Below are 18,869 nucleotides of genomic sequence, written 5' to 3'. Positions count from 1 at the left end.
AAAAAAAAAAAAGATTTACTGAAAAAAGTGGCCTGTCACAAAAAGCTTAGTACTTTGTAGTTTTATTTTTTAGTATAGCCAACATAGGGAATGAGATCTTACAAAATAAACCTTCCATATTCAAGATGATTTCAGGAGAACATTTTTCCTAGCACAAATGTATCTTGCAATATGAGAAATTAGTATACAATTAATGCATTTCAGTAATGGAGAAAAGATTTAATAAAGTGGCATGTAGGAGGGAAAGGGGAGAGATTTTAATGGAGGAAAGATAAATGAAATGTCCTCTACCTAGGTTCAACATTTACGTGACAAAGAATTACGCTTAAACCAGGAGCTAGAGAGATTGCGTAACCATCTTTTAGAATCAGAAGATTCTTATACCCGTGAAGCTTTGGCTGCAGAAGACAGAGAGGCGAAACTAAGAAAGAAAGTCACAGTGTTAGAGGAAAAGCTAGTTTCATCCTCCAATGCAATGGAAAATGCAAGGTAACTTTTTCTTTTTCTTTTTTTTTTTCGTGTTAACATTAACTGAACACATCCTGAGTGTCAGACTCAGTAAGAGTTTTTCATATGTTACCTCATTTTATTCTCACAGAATTCATTAGTTCCATTTTACAGACTAAAAAAGTAAGGGTAAAGAGATTTAGTAACCTTCCCAATATCAGGGACACAAAGTACATGTGTAGTTCTCTCACTTGGGTTTGTAACCCTTATCCAGATTTGGCTTTCAATTAAAGCTTCTCTGAATCTTGTTATCCTAGATAAGTCCTTCTCATCATTTTAGGAGATTAGGCCTAAATTCTGACCAATTAATTAGCTTTCCCAAGTTTTCCAATAACTAATTTATGTGATTTAATGCCATCCTTCGCCCCAGGCCATGCACTACAGCTTGCAGGATCTCAGTTCCTGGGATTGAACCTGGCGCGGGAAGAGAAAGTGGAATCCTTACCACTAGGTGACCAGGGAACTCCATGATTTAATTTTTAATCAAGTGATCTAAAGTTGGACAAAGTTTGGATGTTAGAATAAAAGATGTAACCTGTGAAGGCCTAGGTCAGTGTGAATTAACTCCAGGCTTACTAGAACTTTTGAGTGACCAGGTCCCTGCTTACATATTTTTCAGTTTTATTTCTCTCAATAAAAGTGGGTTTTTTTCCCCTTTTTACAAAAACATGTTTTCCACTTCAAGAAAATCACATAACCCAAAAGTACATACAGCCACAGTCTCACTTATCCAGAAACAGTGTTTTTTTGTGCCTTTGAATGCGTCTGTATATGTGTATATATATTGTATGTTATTTTCTTAAAGCAAGATGGTTGAGATCATACTGTTTATACTGTTTTGTAACCTGCTTCTGTCAGTTAATAATATGAATATCAGTACACATTAAGCTATGTGTTTCTGCAGTATCATTTATGGCTGCATAGTGTACCATTATTGTATTTGTCATAATTTCTTTAAGGCATTCATTTATTATTGATCATTTAGAATGTTCCAACTTCTCAGAATCACTGAGAGTGGTGTTTTGATAACCCAAAATAGGCATTCCTGTGTTGATGATAGATTATTTCCTTAGTGTAAATTTTGAAAAATGGAAATTCTGGTTTGAAGGGCATTTTTAAAACATTTGAAATATACTGCCAAATAATCTTCCAGAAAAACCATATCTGTATTTCTGTTAGTTGTATGTGCATCTTTTAATCTTTTTACTGTATATGATGTGGAGGGAAATACAAGGATATAGTAGATATTATCTCTGTCTGCAAAGACAATATAGGATAATACTTCTGAGGGCAAACTCCTTACCCCTTTTGTTGGATATATTTTTGTACCGTCAGACTCAGAAGAACTTGTTTAAGATAAGAATTAAAGCAGTGAGTGAACATTTGTGTATGTTTTTCACATTGGCAGAAAAAAACATCCTCAATCTGTAAAATTGATCATCTTTCAATTTCAGGCCATTATTTTCTCTAATTAAAAGTTGCTAGTTTCTGCCTGTTTTCATTTACCATTCGTAATAACTGTCAAAATAGTCTTCCTTAGGTAGGCCTGTGATCTTGTTGCTCATTTTTCAAAACCATGGTAGTTTCTTCATGATTTGGGCACAGGCTGTCTACCTCCCTAGCCTTATTTCTCACTGTGATCTTCATCCAACCAAACTGTATTACTCACTTCTTCAGATAGAGCGATTTTCCTACTTTTTGTCTCCTACTCTTTCTTTATAAAAAGAGTGGGCCTGATCCCTAACCGTTTTTTTGTTAATCTCACTTGTTCTTCCAATGGCACTTCCTTCATAAAGAATTCTTTGATTAGGACCCCACTCCTCAAATCTAAAATCAAACCCTAGTGTGATGTTTGAGTCTTTGATAGAGCACTTGTATTTTACTTAGGAGTATTGGTAATTGTTGACCTGCTTTACGCTTTCTCCCACCCAGTGAAGTGTAAAGTTACGGGGGGGGTAGAAATGATGCCATCTATTTTCACCCTTCCCACAGTGTACATTCTTACACATAGTTTCATAGCTGTCCAGTAAACATTTGGTGTATAAGTAACTCAGATCTATAAAATAAGGTTGTGGTGTTTTGAGCCGTTAACAATAGTAATATCTTGTATTTGTTAACACTTTGAATGATATCACAGTTCATTTCATCCTTACAATTGAGTGATTTGCTAACAGACAAAGTTGAATAAAGTCCAGGGACCGAAGAGGGGATTTAAGTCTTCTGGCTATCAGTTTACTGCTCTTTCCACAAGAGGGTGCTGTTGGGTAAAGTTTCTTCAAAGTGAGCTGCTCTTAATTGGCTTTATTGGGCTGCTCTGAATAAGAATTTAACTGGCTGGGTATTGAAAACCTAGGAAAGGCTATTACAGTATTTTGTATGTAATAATTATACATTAAAGAAGTATCTCAGTGACATAAGCCTATAGGTGTTCTGTAAATCTCTCTTGATTATTTGGAACAAGTGTAGGGATTATTTAATATAAACAGAAAGATGATAGTAAAAGTTAATTAACTCATAATTAGGGCAGTAAATCAATGTGATAGCCTTTGGAAATCTGTTAGTTCACTAGGATTGCGAGTGCTAAAAACAAGGGGGTATCACAGAATCCATTGCTTGTTAGGTTGGGAGCTGGACAAGATGACTTCCAAAATCCCTTATAACTTACTGGTATAAGTTTATGATAAGTTACACCTTAAGAGTTTTAGCCTGGAAACAAAAGTTGCAGGCTATTTGTGAATTTTTCTTATGCTGACATTTCTTGATCAGCACAGTTCTGTTTAAAATGACTGCTGTTTGTTCAAAGTCACCTTCACAGGAAGAATGACTGATTTAACAAAAGCAGAGAGAACAAAGATCAGAGGAACTCTTCAAGTTTGTTTGAAATCTAACTTGAATTTAATGCAATGAAATGAAGGGAAGGTCAGATTCATAGAGACAGAAAGTAGATTGGTAGTGCCCAGCGGGGAGGGGAAGTTATTTTTTAATGGGCATGGGGTTTCTGCTTAGGAAGAGGGAAAGCATTCTAAAGATGGTTGGTGGTGATTGTTACACAGCCATGTGAATGTACTTAGGACTACTGAACTGTACACTAATAAGTGATCAAAATAGTAAATGTTATATATATTTTACCACACCAAAAAAACAGAGGGAAGAGGTTTCATCGCGTTAAAGTATCTGAATACTTTGAATATAACTTGCACTTAGTGCAATAATATGTAGGGAGGATATTTCATCTTGTTAAAGTGTCCAAACAGATAGAAACAGTTTTACTTTAATTCTTTCTGTTCAAAGCCATCAAGCCAATCTACAGGTAGAGTCATTGCAGGAACAGTTGAATGTGGTATCCAAGCAAAGGGATGAAACTGCGCTACAGCTTTCCATGTCTCAGGAACAAGTGAAGCAGTATGCGCTGTCACTCTCCAACCTCCAGATGGTCCTGGAGCACTTCCAGCAAGGTCAGTTGTATGGCCAGTCTTGCAGTGAAGAAAAGTCATTGTACGGTTGACTCTTGAACAATGCATGGATGCTGACCCCCTCCCCCGCAATTGAAAATCCACGTATAACTTGAGCCCCCCCAAACTTAACTCCACTTTTTTTTTTTTGGCTGCTGGGTGGCATTCAGGGATCTTAGTTCCCCGACCAGGGATTGAACCTGTGCCCCCTGCAGTGGAAGAGTGGAGTCCTAACACTGGACTGCCAGGGAATTCCCTAGCCCCCACACTTAACTCCTAATAGCCTGCTGTTGGCCAAAAGCGTTACTGATATCGTAAATAGTCAATTAACACATTCTTATATGTTGTGTATGCTATATGTATGCCATGAGAAGTCAATGGCACCCCACTCCAGTACTCTTGCCTGGCAAATCCCATGGACGGAGGAGCCTGGTAGGCTGCAGTCTGTGGGGTTGCTAGGAGTCAGACACGACTGAGCGACTTCACTTTCACTTTTCACTTTTATGCACTGGAGAAGGAAATGGCAACCCACTCCAGTGTTCTTGCCTGGAGGATCCCAGGGACGGCGGAGCCTGGTGGGCTGCCATCTATGGGGTCGCACAGAGTCGGACACAACTGAAGCGACTTAGCAGCAGCAGCAGCATACTATATACTGTATTCTTAACAATAAAGGAAGCTAGAGAAAAGAAAATGTTATCAAAAAAATCATAAGGAAGAGAGAATACGTTTACTGTACTGTATTTATTGATACAATAAGTTTATGTTACCTGTTTACAAGATAAATTGTTTGCCTGTTAGTGCCTACATCAGTATTCTCTTGTATGATAAGAAAAACACTGTAGATGTTATATATACTACTAACACTAGACATCAAAAATGAAATGTGTGAAAAAGTTCATATTTATAGGTATAATGATTCATGATTGATAATGAAGAAGCAGTGTTATTGCTTTATGATAGCCTAGCTTTTACACTAATGAATGGTTATAAAGTGTTTATGGTATACAAGAATATGGTCATATTCATAATATAGTTCTGGAAACAGTGTTACATTAAAAAAAAACACTTGTGATGATAGCCTGATATGCAGTTTTTCCAGTTACAAAAGAGGCATACCTTATGGTGTTGCGATTCTTTGGAAGCAAAGTTATAGAACACTAAGAACACTAACACATTAAATTTATATTGATTATCACTCACCTTCTGCCTATGTTATGATAGACTTGTTGTTCAGTTGCTAAGTCATGTCTGACTCTTTGTGACCCCATAGACTGCAGCACACGAGGCTTCCCTGTCCTTTACTATGTCCTGGAGTTGATTCAAATTCATGTCCATTGAGTTGGTGATGCCATCCAACCATCTGATCCTCTGTCACCCCCTTCTCCTACCTTCAGTCTTTCTCAGCCTCAGGGTCTTTTCCAGTGAGTCAGCTATTTGCATCAGTGGCCAAAATATTGGAGCTTCAGCTTCAGCATCAGTCCTTCCAATGAATATTCAGGGTTCATTTCCTTTAGGATTGACTGCTTTGATTTCCTTGCTGTCCAAGGGACTCTCAGGAGTCTTCTCCAGCACCACAGTTCTAAAGCATCAATTCTTCGGTGTTCAACCTTCTTTATGGTCCTGCTCTCACATCCGTACGTGACTATTGGAAAAACCATAGCTTTGACTATACGGTCCTTTGTCAGTTGGAGGTTAAATCCACTTTAAAGATTTAATCATCAATAATTACTGTCCTTTGAAATATTGGTTAATTTGTTCTTAGCTGTTCATCTATACTTTAACTGCATTTTCTCATTTGGGTGGAAAGTACCTTTCTAGACACACATAGTAGTAATAGGACCTGGTACTGTGAATGGTACCCTGATAACCAAATACACTTTTTCACATCTACTTCCCATCCTTAGATTTACCCCCTTGAGATCATTCACCCATCCATTTGTTAGTTCATACATGCAGTAATTACTGAGAATGAATGAACTGCTAGTAGGGAGGAGGTGGTTAGAGGACATGATGCTACTGAAGTAACGAAAGTCATAGTTTTGTGACTGAGCAAACCTTTACATTTGTACATATGTACATATCAGGGTTACTCCTGTGGTTGAAATTTTGAATTTTAAATGTAAGAATTAAATGTAAGAGTTTTGAATTTTAAATGTACAAGATAGTGTGATAGTGGCTGAGGCCATAGAGAAAGCTTTGCTAAAGAGGAAATACTGATACTTGAATAGAGTTCTGAAGGGAAGGAAAGTTTGCAAGATCTGGAGAAAGATTTAAGCAGAGGAAACTGATCTCGTTAGACAGAGGATGAAATCATCCAGTGATGCTGGATGGCATCACTGACTTGATGCATGTGAGTCTGAGTGAACTCCTGGAGTTGGTGATGGACAGGGAGGCCTGGCATGCTGCGATTCATGGGGTCACAAAGAGTCGGACACAACTAAGCAACTGAACTGAACTGAACATCACTACTAAGGCATATATAATTTTCTTGTTGAGACATTTGAGCTATTAATGTTTTTGTTGTCTTATTAAAGTTTCAAGTGGTTTAAAATTATAATCTTATCACACAATTATAAAATGCTAACGTAACTTTTTTCCCCTCCTTAGAGGAAAAAGCTATGTATTCTGCTGAACTAGAAAAGCACAAACAGCTTGTTGCTGAATGGAAGAGAAAGGCAGAAAATCTGGAAGGAAAACTTGTGTCATTACAGGTCGGTTGGAATAATTTACTCTTGTGAATTTTATTATTCACAAAACAATTACGTACAGTTTTTCTCTTGGAAATAATCTCCTGAACAATTAATTTAGTAAGTGTTGCTGGGACATAGCAGTGAACAGGATACTAAGAATTTCCCTCGTGTGACTTATAGTTTAGAATAGACATAGCAAATATGAGACTTCCATTTTTAGCACAGGTGGGCATCTTAGAGATCATTTAAAAAAAATAATGTATAATTTTGACTTTATAATTTTCCCTTTTCAACAAAATATATTGGGTACTTTATTTCACATGGATTAAAATAATGTATATTATCCCATTAGATTTTTTTCTTTTGCAGACTAATTCTTTAAAATATTTTTCTCTTTATTATTATTGCTATACATAAAAAATTGTATATAAGAAGTAAAATGAACCCTTATATTGAAAAGATATTTCCTTTAATGGTTTGAAATTTTCACTAAATGTTGAGTGACTGCAAAACAGTATTTACTCATCACTTTTCTCAACTTGAGTTTTATTACCCAAATGTCATGTTATCTCCCAGAAGGTGATCAGCATAGAGGGTTGCAAATTCATCTGAAATTTTCACATAGATAGTACTGTAGTCTAGACTTTCTTACTATAAACGTACTCAGATAATATCTAGCATCTTATTTTCATTAAAATGTTCTAGTGTTAGGGCTTTTCTGGTGGCTCAGATGGTAGAGAATCTGCCTGCAGTGCAGGAGGCCTGGGTTCCTTCCCTGGGTTGGGAAGATCCCCTGATGAAGGAGGAAAATGCCTACCCACTCCAGTGTTCTTGCTTGGAAAATCCCATGGACAGAGGACCCTGGTGGGCTACAATCCATAGGGTTGCAAAGAGTCGGACATGAACACACACTAGGTTTTTTTTTTTTATAAACTTACTCTAGTATCTTATTTTCATTAAAATGTTGTTCTAGTATTAAATAACTTCTATTTGAGTCATGTTTTATGATCATGTCTTTGAGATTGGGGATAACATTAATTTAGAGGACTGTGCAAAACAATATTTAGATAATATAGGAATAGCAATACAGCGAATACTCACATACTCACCATCTTGAACAAGAAATAGAATGTCACCCACTGAAGTTCTGTAAGCATCCCTCCACATCTCCTCTCCTTAGCACCTTTTATGCTTTTTATCCCCTTGTTTTCCTTTATGGTTTTATTGAATATATCTGTGTCTTTTTATAATACATTGTTTGGGTATATTATAAAATATTTTTTAACTGTATAAATGGAATTCTAAACTGTATATAAATTGAATTCTTCTGAGACTTTTTTTTTGCTTAGTGTTATTTTCATAAATTTCAGTCATATTGCTATGTTAGAAGGTTCATTATTTTCACTGCTGTATTCATTGCATGAATATATAATTTATTTACCTATTTTATTGATAAAGGACATTTACATTATCTGCTATACAAACAATGTGGTTATGAATTTCCTTGTGTATATCTCAACTCACTGGAAAAGACCCTGATGCTGGGAAAGATTGAGGGCAGGAAGAGAAGGGACGACAGAGGATGAGATGGTTGGATGATATCACTGACTCAGTGGACATGAGCTTGAGCAAATCCAGGAGATAGTGAAGGACAGGAAAGCGTGGCATGCTGCAGTTCATGGGGTCACAAAGAGTTGGACACACATGCAAAAAAAATGAAGAGTCGAACACAACTTAGTGACTGAACAGCAATATTGTCTGGTGCACATATATAAGAGTTTCAGCTGTGTATCTTGATTGGAACTGCTGGGTCATGGGATATATATGGGCAATTTCAACTTTACTAGGTTTGGTGGCAAATTGTTTTCTAAAGCATTTGTGATGATTTTCTCCTGCCAGTAGTACTACGTGTTCTTGTTCTATTAATACATCTCTGGCAACACTACCATTACCAGAATTTTTAAAGTTTTCGCCAGCATGGTTGGTTGTTGTTTGCTAAGTTGTATCTGACTCTTGGTGACCCCATGGACTGCAGCTTGCCAGGCTTCCCTGTCCTTCAGTGTCTCCTGGACTTGCTCAAACTCATGTCCATTGAGTTGGTGATATCATCTAACCATCTCATCCTCCTGCCCTCAATCTTTCCCAGATTCTTCCTTACAGAAGGGAATGGCAAACTACTCCAGTATTCTTGCCTGGAGAACCCCATGAGCAGTATGAAAAAGCAGTGTGGTTGTTGAGAAGGGCTCTCTATCTTAGGGTTTTAATTTGCATTTCTAGTAGTGAGGTCTAGCATCTTTTAAAATGTTTATTTACCATTGGTGTTTGCTTTCTGATCAGCTCATTAACACATTAAAAATTTATTTCATCTGATGCTTTTAATTGTTTTCAGTGGGTCCAAAACATCTAGTCTGCTACTGTTATAAGTCCAGATCTTCTTTTTAAACTGACTTTACTTTTAAAAATTTAAAATGTAATATATATTTAGAAAAACAACAAATCAGAAGAAACCAAGAGGGAATTGGTAAAGATAAAATTTGAAATTAATGAAATAAAACCCCCCAAAATGGTAAAATGAGTAGTGGAATCTAAACATTAATTTTCAAAAAACTTTTAGTATAGTTTTAGGCTGTAATAATTTCTTAAAAAATTATATTTTCTTAACTATAAATGCTGTGAGGTTAACAAATTTATGCTAAATTTAATCTTGTAGGTTTCAAATGTTAGGTTTTTTAATTTAAAATTTTTTGTTTCAGCCTCTCTGTGTATCAGTCAAGGTTCAGCCTGAGAAGCAGAACCAGTAGGATATGTATGTGTGTACACATATGCACACACACACACATGCATATACATACACATATACATAGATGTAAATACTATATACGGATTAACACGTATGAGATTTATTACATGAAATTGGTGATATGATTGTGGGGTCTGGCTAAACAAGTTGGAAATTCGCAGGTTTGATAGTATGGAAAGATCACATCATAGGCAGGCTGGAACTCACAGGTATGGGCCAAAGCTGTTGTCCCCAGGTGGTCAAGAATGTAAATCACAAACAGGATGAACTGAAGTGGGCATGGGCTAACGCTGCTGTCCGCAGATAGAATTTGCTTCTCTTTTATAGAGAAAACCCAGTTCTAGTTTCAAGACATTTCAACTGGTTCAGTCAGGCCCACCCTGATTATTCATGATAATATGCCTTCCTTAAATTCAGCTGATTAGGAGTGTTTATTACTTTTACAGAATATCTTCATAGCAACATCTACATTACATTTGGATAACTGGGGACTAGCCTATCCAGGATGATACCACAAACGAAAAAGCTATCACACCCTGATTCAAGATGATGAAACTGTGATCTCACATTTTTGTGGTTGAATCCTTTAGAATAACCAAGAAAATTGTGTAAAAGAACAATAGGGAGGAGGGACTTCCCTACTAAATGTCAAAATAGAGCCATAAATCAATACCATATTGACTAGATTAGTAGAACAGAAGGAGAATCCAGAAATGGAGCCCAAGTTACATTTGAGAATTTAAAACTAAATCCTAAACTACTTTTAATTTAATGGGGAAAAGAGTAGATTAACTGATAAACAGTGTTGGCACAACTGGCTATTTATACTGAAGAAAATAAAATTGGACCCTATCTTACACTATATTCAAAAGTAAATTCCAATTGCATTCAAGGAAGATTTCTTAACTGTGAGGGGTGCTGGAAGTCTGGAGCTGTTCTTGGCTGTTACAGTGACTGGGTGGATCCTCCGGCAAGTGGGTAGGGGCCAGGAATATCAAAAGCACCTCCACTGAGAAATACTATTTTAAAAAGGTTGTTGTTCAGTCGCAAATTTGTGTCTGACTGTTTGCCACCCCATGGACAGGCAGCACACCAGACTTCCCTGTCCTTCACTATCTCCCAGTTTGCTCACATTCATGTCCATTGAGGTAGCAATGCCATCCAACCATCTCATCCTCTGTCATTTATATCTTTAAATTTTATATTTTAAAAATATAAATGTTAAAAAAGAAGAATATTTTGCAAGAAAAACTAGAAGACCGCATGTGTAGTCCAGAGGCAGGGAGGAGCCTAAACTCAACTAAAACTCAAGAAGCAAAGTAGGACATGTTTGACTATGTTTGTAACGCTGATGACAGAGTGTTCATATCTGCTCTACAAGGTGCTCTTACAAACTAGCTTATAAGAGAAGGACTTCTCAATGGAAAAGTGGGCAAAGTGTGTGAAGATTTTTACATGAGGGTAGTTCCAGCTGTCCTATAAACATGAAAAAATGCTCAAATCCACTGGTTTGTAGTTAGAGAAATAAAAAAGTAATAAAGAAACATCACTTTTATACCCATCAGACTTGCAAAATTAAAAACATTTGTTGCTATATTTCTTGACTTTTTAATCTTTTTCATAGTTTTTTTCTCTTATTATTGTCACCTTAAAAATTTTTGTCACCCAGTAGTCTTTTAATAGCATTCTCTCTCCTGTATATATATAATTCCTCTGAAAGAGACATTATGATATTGTGAAATGTAGGTTTTATCTTTCATACTTCCCAGTATCAAATGAACTTGCCCAAGGTCAGAGAAATACAGCTTCATCAGCTGAAAGGGATTGATTGACTTTAAGCTGTCTTCCAGCTCTATAATTTGTGAAGTAGTTTTTGCATGCTGCTTTTTAATGAACTTTTCTTCCTCAGGAACGTTTGGATGAAGCAAATGCTGCATTAGATTCAGCATCAAGACTTACAGAACAGTTAGATTTAAAGGAAGAACAAATTGAAGAACTTAAGAAACAAAGTAGGTTTTTTCCTTGTTCTTTTTTCCTGCAATACCAGTGTTGAGTCAAGTGTGGTTTCCTGCCATGCATTGGTACAGTCGAGTGAGAACAACTTCTGTTAGAATGTGACTTCCATTCCTGTCCCCCATGATCAGTTTACTTTGATTTGAATACGGCTCCTAGTGAAACCAGAGTCGTAACTTGGCCCTGGCTATCTACTAGTTAGTTCTTCTGAATATTGAGGCTGTTCAGTTGTGCTTTCTGCCACCTTGTTGACCATCCAAGGGATAGATCTGACTGAGTCAGCTTGTCCCAGTGTGACGTTTCCCTGTTCAATCCATGTTCATCCTGCCTAAAGCTGTCTGATATGTTAAAGGAGGCAGTGTTCTTAAGTAAAAGAGTAACTTTTTGTGGAATGAATGTCTGCCTATAACTAGCGTGTTATGATTATAGATGATGCTTTACATGTAGGCACTCACATATTTTTTGATGCTTGTAAATTATCTCATAGGCCCTGTCGATTTCCTAGGGTGAGTCCTGTGTTTAGGATTATCAGTTGGGCCTCAGATAACCAGGTGATTCATAGTGCTTTGTTAACTCTAACTGCTGACAGAGATGGCATGTCCTCATTTAATCTCTGATTTAATGGTCCCCAGGAAGTTGAAGCTACTCTATGGCTGCATTTAGTAGGTAATGATTAAAGATTATCAGAAGGGTGATGAGAACCTAGAAATGTATCAGCTTCACGGGATGGGTTAGGAGCAGTAGTACCAAGGCATGTAATTAAGATTAAGAAGCACCTCTTAACATGAGATAGAAATAGGCAAAATAGGAGATGCCACAGCAGAAACACTGTCAGACAACAGAAAATGGTGACTTGGACATTAAGGAGGCAAGCAGACAAATCACTGAACTGTGGATACCAAAGGACAGGCCAGATAGGTTGGCCAAAAACAGGCAGGAGACAGGAGATGAGAGATGGTTAGAAATAAAAAAAATACTAAGATGGAGAATGTGAAGTCGTATCCTTAAGGTCACTAATCTGAGGCAGATGAGTACCCAGCTAAAAGTCCTCTGTTTACTTTGTAAGATTTGGCCACCCATGGAACTCTCAATGTAATTGAGGGGCTGGAGACGGATAAGGAAACAGTTATATATTGGGTCTACATGGGCATTTTATATAAATGTACTGTATTCTTCAGTCTTCTCATATTTTATTTACCCTTCACAAGAAACTAAAGTAGGCGGTATTAGTTACAGTTTATAAGTTAAAGACACTGAGATTTAAACTCTGATCTTTTATCCTTGACCAAAGTTCATGATCTTTCCATGTTGCTCTATTTCTTGTCAGGAAAACAGTTGTGTATAGGCTAACTTGTATTTTGTTCTGTATATATCTCCTTTGAAGATAGGATAGTATCTTCTGAGTTGTACCCTCAATATTGAAATGGTTGCCCTTACCCAGAGGCAGTGTTTATTTGGAAAACAGTCTAGTTAGGTTGAAGGCCAGTGTAACTACAGCTTTACCTGGAAGACATATGGCAACCTGGAGGAGACACACTGAGCAGTCAAGGGATTAGCCAAAGAATTGGTATCTTCAGGTAGGGCTAGACTAATATAGGTAAAAAGGCAGGATTCTGAACCAACTTCTTGGTCGGTGACAACTCAATTGATGTCATGCTACTGGAGTATTTAAGTTCACCTCCCCTTTTAGACAACTATGCGTGTTTTTCCCAGTAGATGATAAGATAAAAAAAAAACACTGTGACTTATTGTAGTTACTAAATATTTTCACAGTCCCTACACTACTTAGTAATTTGTTCAGGCACCCATTTAAATCCTCAGTAGTAGAATATTTTTAGATTTTGATTGTAAGTGACAAGGCTTAGGTGGCCTAGGTCCCTATTCATGTAAAAAGTTAAGTAATATTCATTGTAAATACATAGAACTCTGGACTCACTTTGTGAAGTTAATATTAACCACAGAAAAAGCTCTAATTATGCTTATACAACTGGTATTTGAAAGGACAGGCAAGAGGCCAGTGTTGCACAGACAGGAAGGGGAGGGGGGTTAAAGGGACGGTTAGTTCTGTTATGTCTTTAAGTCATTCTTGTCATTTAAGCTCTTCTTAACAGTCTGTTTTCTTTTATTACCTAAGTGCTTAATATTACTTCTAGATGTCTAAACACAAATGTGATTTTATTTCCTCAAAGCTGCATTTTTGATTTGATAATATAAATAAAACTTTGATTGGCTTGGTTGTTGCAAAAGAATCATTGTATATTTTCTTTCATAGATCATTAAGTACTTTAAATGTTGATTGATGTTGTAATACTGTACGTTATTTTTAACGCAAAACTTGGCCAGACAGCAAAAATATTTGCCAGGAGAAACAGTTTTGAAAAAGACAGATTGGCTTTTGTTGCAAGAAAGTACATAGAGACTTGAATCGTAGAGGCAAAGTATTCTTTTATTTCTAAGCATCTGTGGACTGTCGATGATTAGTTGATATGCGGTTTCAACATTTAAACAATATTAGGAAACTCATTTTAAAAAGCAGTATTTTATTTGAAATGCTTATGTCATTGCTACCAGAGATGAGATGATTCAGTCTGGTCAAACGTATGAAAAAGGAGCTATTGCTTATAACACCAGTATTAAAACAGTAGACTGTTGATGATTTCGGTCACTTAGAGTAGATAATTGTTAGTGCTGTGTATGTGCAATTGTGGTTGTGAGTCCCGAGTATTTACAGGCTTTGTATGAAAAGTATGAAGACGCCTTAATCAGGTGTTAAATACTTAATGCGAACCAACTGCTTGGCTTCATGTTAGATGCTGTGTGAGATACTAGCTAGGAGCGCCCCCCCCTTTCTCTTTTTTATAGGAACTTAGTTAAGGAGGTAACACCTGGCCTAGATACACACCATAGGTTCATAGTTTAAGACAGTGGTGCTCAGCTCTGGTCAGAGAGTGCACATTTAGTTCTCCAGGAATCCCATTAAGGGTTAGGGACATTCCATGGAGAAAAGAAACCTGAGTAGGCAGAACTCTAAACTAGTAGTAAGATTTTACTCCCAAAATATAAGTTCTTTGTCTTCTCCCCCTCACCCCCCAGCCCCACACACTATGAGAAAGTAACAATGAAAAACCCTCAGATCCTATAGGTGCTATAATTTAATAGGTAATGTTGGCTGGTAGAAGAATTGCTCCTTTCTTTCCTTTTAGAAATTATTCTTTCAGCATTTTTTCTGTAAGTGTTCTTTTTCAGTGTAGGTCCAAAGACTTATTTCACACGTCATCCTAGATTTTTTTGATTTTTTTCAAACTTAAGGCATTAGTCCTCCATGAAGCAGGTAGGACAGTGTCTTTCATGAACTATTCTGAGTTGATCAGAGTTCAGAATTTCTGTGGGATTGTCATTCATGGGAGAATGTACACCTATGGAAACCTAGACTACAGCTGAACCACTGAAAGATGTGTTATACTGCTATGTTCATGGACAAATTTAACGTTTTCTTTCTTTTGCTTTTTCTCTGTCATCATCCTGGAGATGAATTCCTGCTTAAAGTGAAAATGGTTGGATAAAATTGAAATAGGAAGCACAAAAGAATTACTGTTTTGATAACTATTATTCAGAAGGGTGGTAAATTTTATGGTACACCAAGAAAAATAAGTTTTCATAAGCAATGCAAGTTTAGATTCCAGCGCCAGGGAAGTCTTTCAGTCTGTGTGCCAGTTTTATAGCCATATCTTAAAGGGCCCCATCACTGATTTTTTTTTTTTAAGGTTTTGTTACTGCTTTTTAAAAAATCTTCTATGAGTTGAGAATGGAAAATTTCCTTAGAGTGTTTTTTTAAAGAAAATCTAGAAGAATGTATAAAATGAGCCCCAGTAAACCAACTGTAATATGAAGCATAAAAACATTTTAAAACTACAAATATAAAACGTTTAAACTGTTTTTCATGGAGCCACCTTTATGGTGCTGGAAGGTGGATTTTTTATTTTAAATAAAGACATTCCGTTTTCCAGGACATGATTTATACAAGAAAACATATAATGTCCTGTTGAACATAGGCCAGATACATTCCCAGACGCTTTGTTACCCAAACCTGTTGAGGGATTTCTTTATAGATGTTTTTGGCAGAAGTTGTGATTTTAAAGGAAACATATAAGAAATACCAGATGCAGTTTTCTGAGTTGCCATAAATAGTTAAAAAATTGTGATGATATAAACAGCTGGGTGTACTAGAAAATGTCAAAATTTTTAATTAAGAAAAAAGCTTATGTCAATTAGGTAAATAATTAGGCCCTTTTCAACATAATGGTTTTATTTCTTTTTAATTTTTAATGGTTATATTTTTTAAATGTGTGTTTTATTAGTTCTTCTAAGTATAAAGGGAAAAGCAAATTATGTAACTTTGAGAATTTTTGACTTAATGTGTTTTGTGTCTTTTTCTTCACATAGATGAGTAATTCATAAGATAAATCATTTATTCTTTTTGTCCTATGTTACATTCTCAGATAGTCTCCCTTCCCAGAGAAAAAGCAGTCATTCTTTTATTTGTCAGAGTCATTGTTTTCTGCTGTGTACCGAGCACTGAAATAAGTGCTCAAGATACAAAGACAGGGGACAAGAGTTCCACCTTCAGGAGGATAGTCACATACTTGCAACAGGCTATTGAAAAAGGAAGACAATCTATTCTGCCTCATGATGGTGCTGTGGAAGGGTAGAAAAGGCTGGTGAAAGGTATACTTGCCCTCTCTTGAACGGCAAATACGTCCAGTGAAGCAGGCAGAGAGCTGGGAAGGAACATTCTAGACAGAGGGAGGAATTCATATGAAACAGCATCAGATCTGGAAGCTGGCTGAGGATCTAGTGGACCCACTGTGTGTGTGTGCTGCACTGGTGTGGAGTGTGGAGAAGGCGGAGGTGGGAGTAAGCTGTTGGATCATGAGCACAAGTTTTAAACTGGGGCTAAATTATACTATAATTTAGTATAATATAGCAAATAGGACTAAGTAGAGACAGGGGAATTGGAGAGCTTCTTACAGGGGGCAACAAATTCTCTTCATCCAACCGCTGCCATGCAGGAGAGTGGGTCCAGGGTTGCTAAATCTTCAGATCTTTCGGAAGACACCAGAAATGTAGACTTTGATGTGACATGTAATTTAAGTTAAAAAAGAAAAACCCTGTGGGCTGAACAAACATTTCTTTGTATCAGATTTAGTCCATGCTGATTTCCAACAGCTTTCAGAAATGGGTCACAGTTTAGTCTATAGCTTAGGAAGCCATTTGTCATTAATATAAATCAGTACATATTAGTATACAGTGATGATGATATTCAGTAAGTGGCAAAATTATAATTATGACTTTACTGGTTATTGACCCAATTGAGGCCCTTTCTTTTGCAATATGACAGGTCTGTGTCATATTTAAAATTTTTAATTTTTAAATTTAAAAATTAAATCTATAACTTGATTCACAATATTCAGTCTTTTTAAAAAACTGTTAGTTTGTTTTGCTATGGAAGAATGCAGTACAAATTATCTGAATTTTAATTTAAATGTTTGAGAGAGGAAGGTGGAGAGGGAAAATAAATTTGATCTGGTTATATTAAAAATATTTACATAAAGTCTCTTTCTTATACACATAGTAATTCTAACTTAACTCTACAAATAATCCAGTAGATTTCAATATTGATAATTGATCTTAATCAGATTCCAGTCTATTAAAACTCAAGTTAATGAGGATATACTGTATTCATAAAATTTTTTTGTGAGTTCTTTGCTAGGAAATGGAGTTTCAAAAATTACTTTTCATTCTGCAACTAATAATTATAATTATGGAACAAGAAAGCATTCACCATATACTCTAGACCTTAAAATTCTGTTGAAATGGTTGAAAAGAATTGAGTTATAAGGCAAAACAATTGGTAATATGTCTTCAAATGTAAAGAAATACAAGGTGCCTTTATATTTAAAAAATATAATTTGCTGTTATAGTGAAAGTGATCTTGTATAAGTTGAAATTCTGTTAATAAGACCATCAAATTTTTAGCTTTTGCTTTGATTATATTTAATTGACCAAAGAGGCTAAATCTCCTTATATAAGATTTAATATATCAGATTTAAATTTATTTTTTAGGCAGCCAGTGCAAGTAAGACACCAGACCCAGCTTATTTACTGACATATCTGTGTGCTGTGCTTAGTTGCTCAGTCATGTCTGACTCTTTGCAACCCCATGGACTGTAGCCCGCCAAGCTCCTCTGTCCATGGGGATTCTCCAGGCAAGAGTACCGAAGTGGGTTTCCATGCCCTCCTCCAGGGGATCTTCCCAACCCAGGGATCAAACCCAGGTCTCCCACATTGCAGGCGGATTCTTTACCATCTGAGCCACCAGGGAAGCCCCAGAATACTGGACTGGGTGGTCTATTCCTTCACCAGGGGATCTTCCTGACCCAGGAATCAAACCAGGGTCTCCTGCATTGCAGGTGGGTTCTATACCAGCTGAGCTTCCAGAGAAGCCCCAAATAACTAAATACTTGTAAGTATGAACTCCATACATATTATACATGAATCTTGCTGGAGTGTTAGTCAGAGGCTAGCTTTCTGACGCCCCTTTGTTTCAGTTTTTAAGATTCTGTTTCCCATTTTAAGTTGAATTTGTCAGGGATGAAAAACACTAGTGAAATTGTGTAGTGGGCCCGTGTGCTACTTGTGAGCTTAACTCCTCCAGGAGTCACCCCAGAGTTGTTTCACCCCGTCTTAAGAGTCTTGGATTCTGCCTTTGGCAATCAAAGACTACTGTGGCTGCCCAGGTCGCTAAATGGCCAGCTCTTATGTGCAACCCTCAGAGAAGCAAGTATTTTAATTAATGAGTGGGTTTCTCATGGGACCACTGCACCATATGAGGACGAGGCCTCCACCACGCCCGTACATTTGTTTCCTGAGAGAACCGTAACCAGCAAGGAGCAGTCTTGTTCCTTTTTTTCTGGAGCAAAGCTCTCTCGTATGTTCTCCTCCCTTCTATCCCGGCAAATCTATATCGATAGACATACCTGTAATAACATCATATTTCTAATGTTCTTTTCTTCCTTGTGTCGACTTCTTTGCCTTAGTTTGTAAAGATGACCAGGCGAAATGGAGGAAAAGTTATCAGTGTTAACCAAAGTGATACATGTTATTGATAATAGTTAGGCAGAGTTGCAAGATGGTATTTTAAGAAATCGTATGAATGAGTTCTAGTACTTTATACAGCACTTTACTATTTAGAAAAGTCATGTTTAATCACTCAGTAGGTTCTCTCAAAATTTCTTGAGATAAGCAAGCTCATTTTACAAAATAGATAGTGAAGTCTGGCACTGGTGACAGGACCGTGATTCATATTTCAGGTCTTGTGACAGGAGCGCGGTTTCATACAGGTCTTCT

General features: G+C 36.7%; 1 protein-coding gene across 1 annotated transcript in view; it reads left to right on the top strand.

Annotated features, from left to right (window-relative positions):
• Nucleotides 1–18,869, top strand: part of TRIP11 (thyroid hormone receptor interactor 11) — a 68,328-nt gene that overhangs the window by 36,056 nt on the left and 13,403 nt on the right. Inside the window, exons 13-16 of the mRNA XM_068991011.1 lie at nt 296–489; nt 3,799–3,962; nt 6,567–6,670; nt 11,359–11,458. Coding sequence (XP_068847112.1) covers nt 296–489; nt 3,799–3,962; nt 6,567–6,670; nt 11,359–11,458 — 562 coding nt within the window. The remainder of the gene's footprint in view (nt 1–295; nt 490–3,798; nt 3,963–6,566; nt 6,671–11,358; nt 11,459–18,869) is intronic.

Source organism: Capricornis sumatraensis, chromosome 19 (assembly GCF_032405125.1).
Source record: "Capricornis sumatraensis isolate serow.1 chromosome 19, serow.2, whole genome shotgun sequence".
In the NCBI taxonomy this organism is placed as follows: Eukaryota; Metazoa; Chordata; class Mammalia; order Artiodactyla; family Bovidae; genus Capricornis; species Capricornis sumatraensis.
Note: the sequence above shows the minus strand (reverse complement) of the source record. Positions and strands in the feature narration are given on the sequence as shown.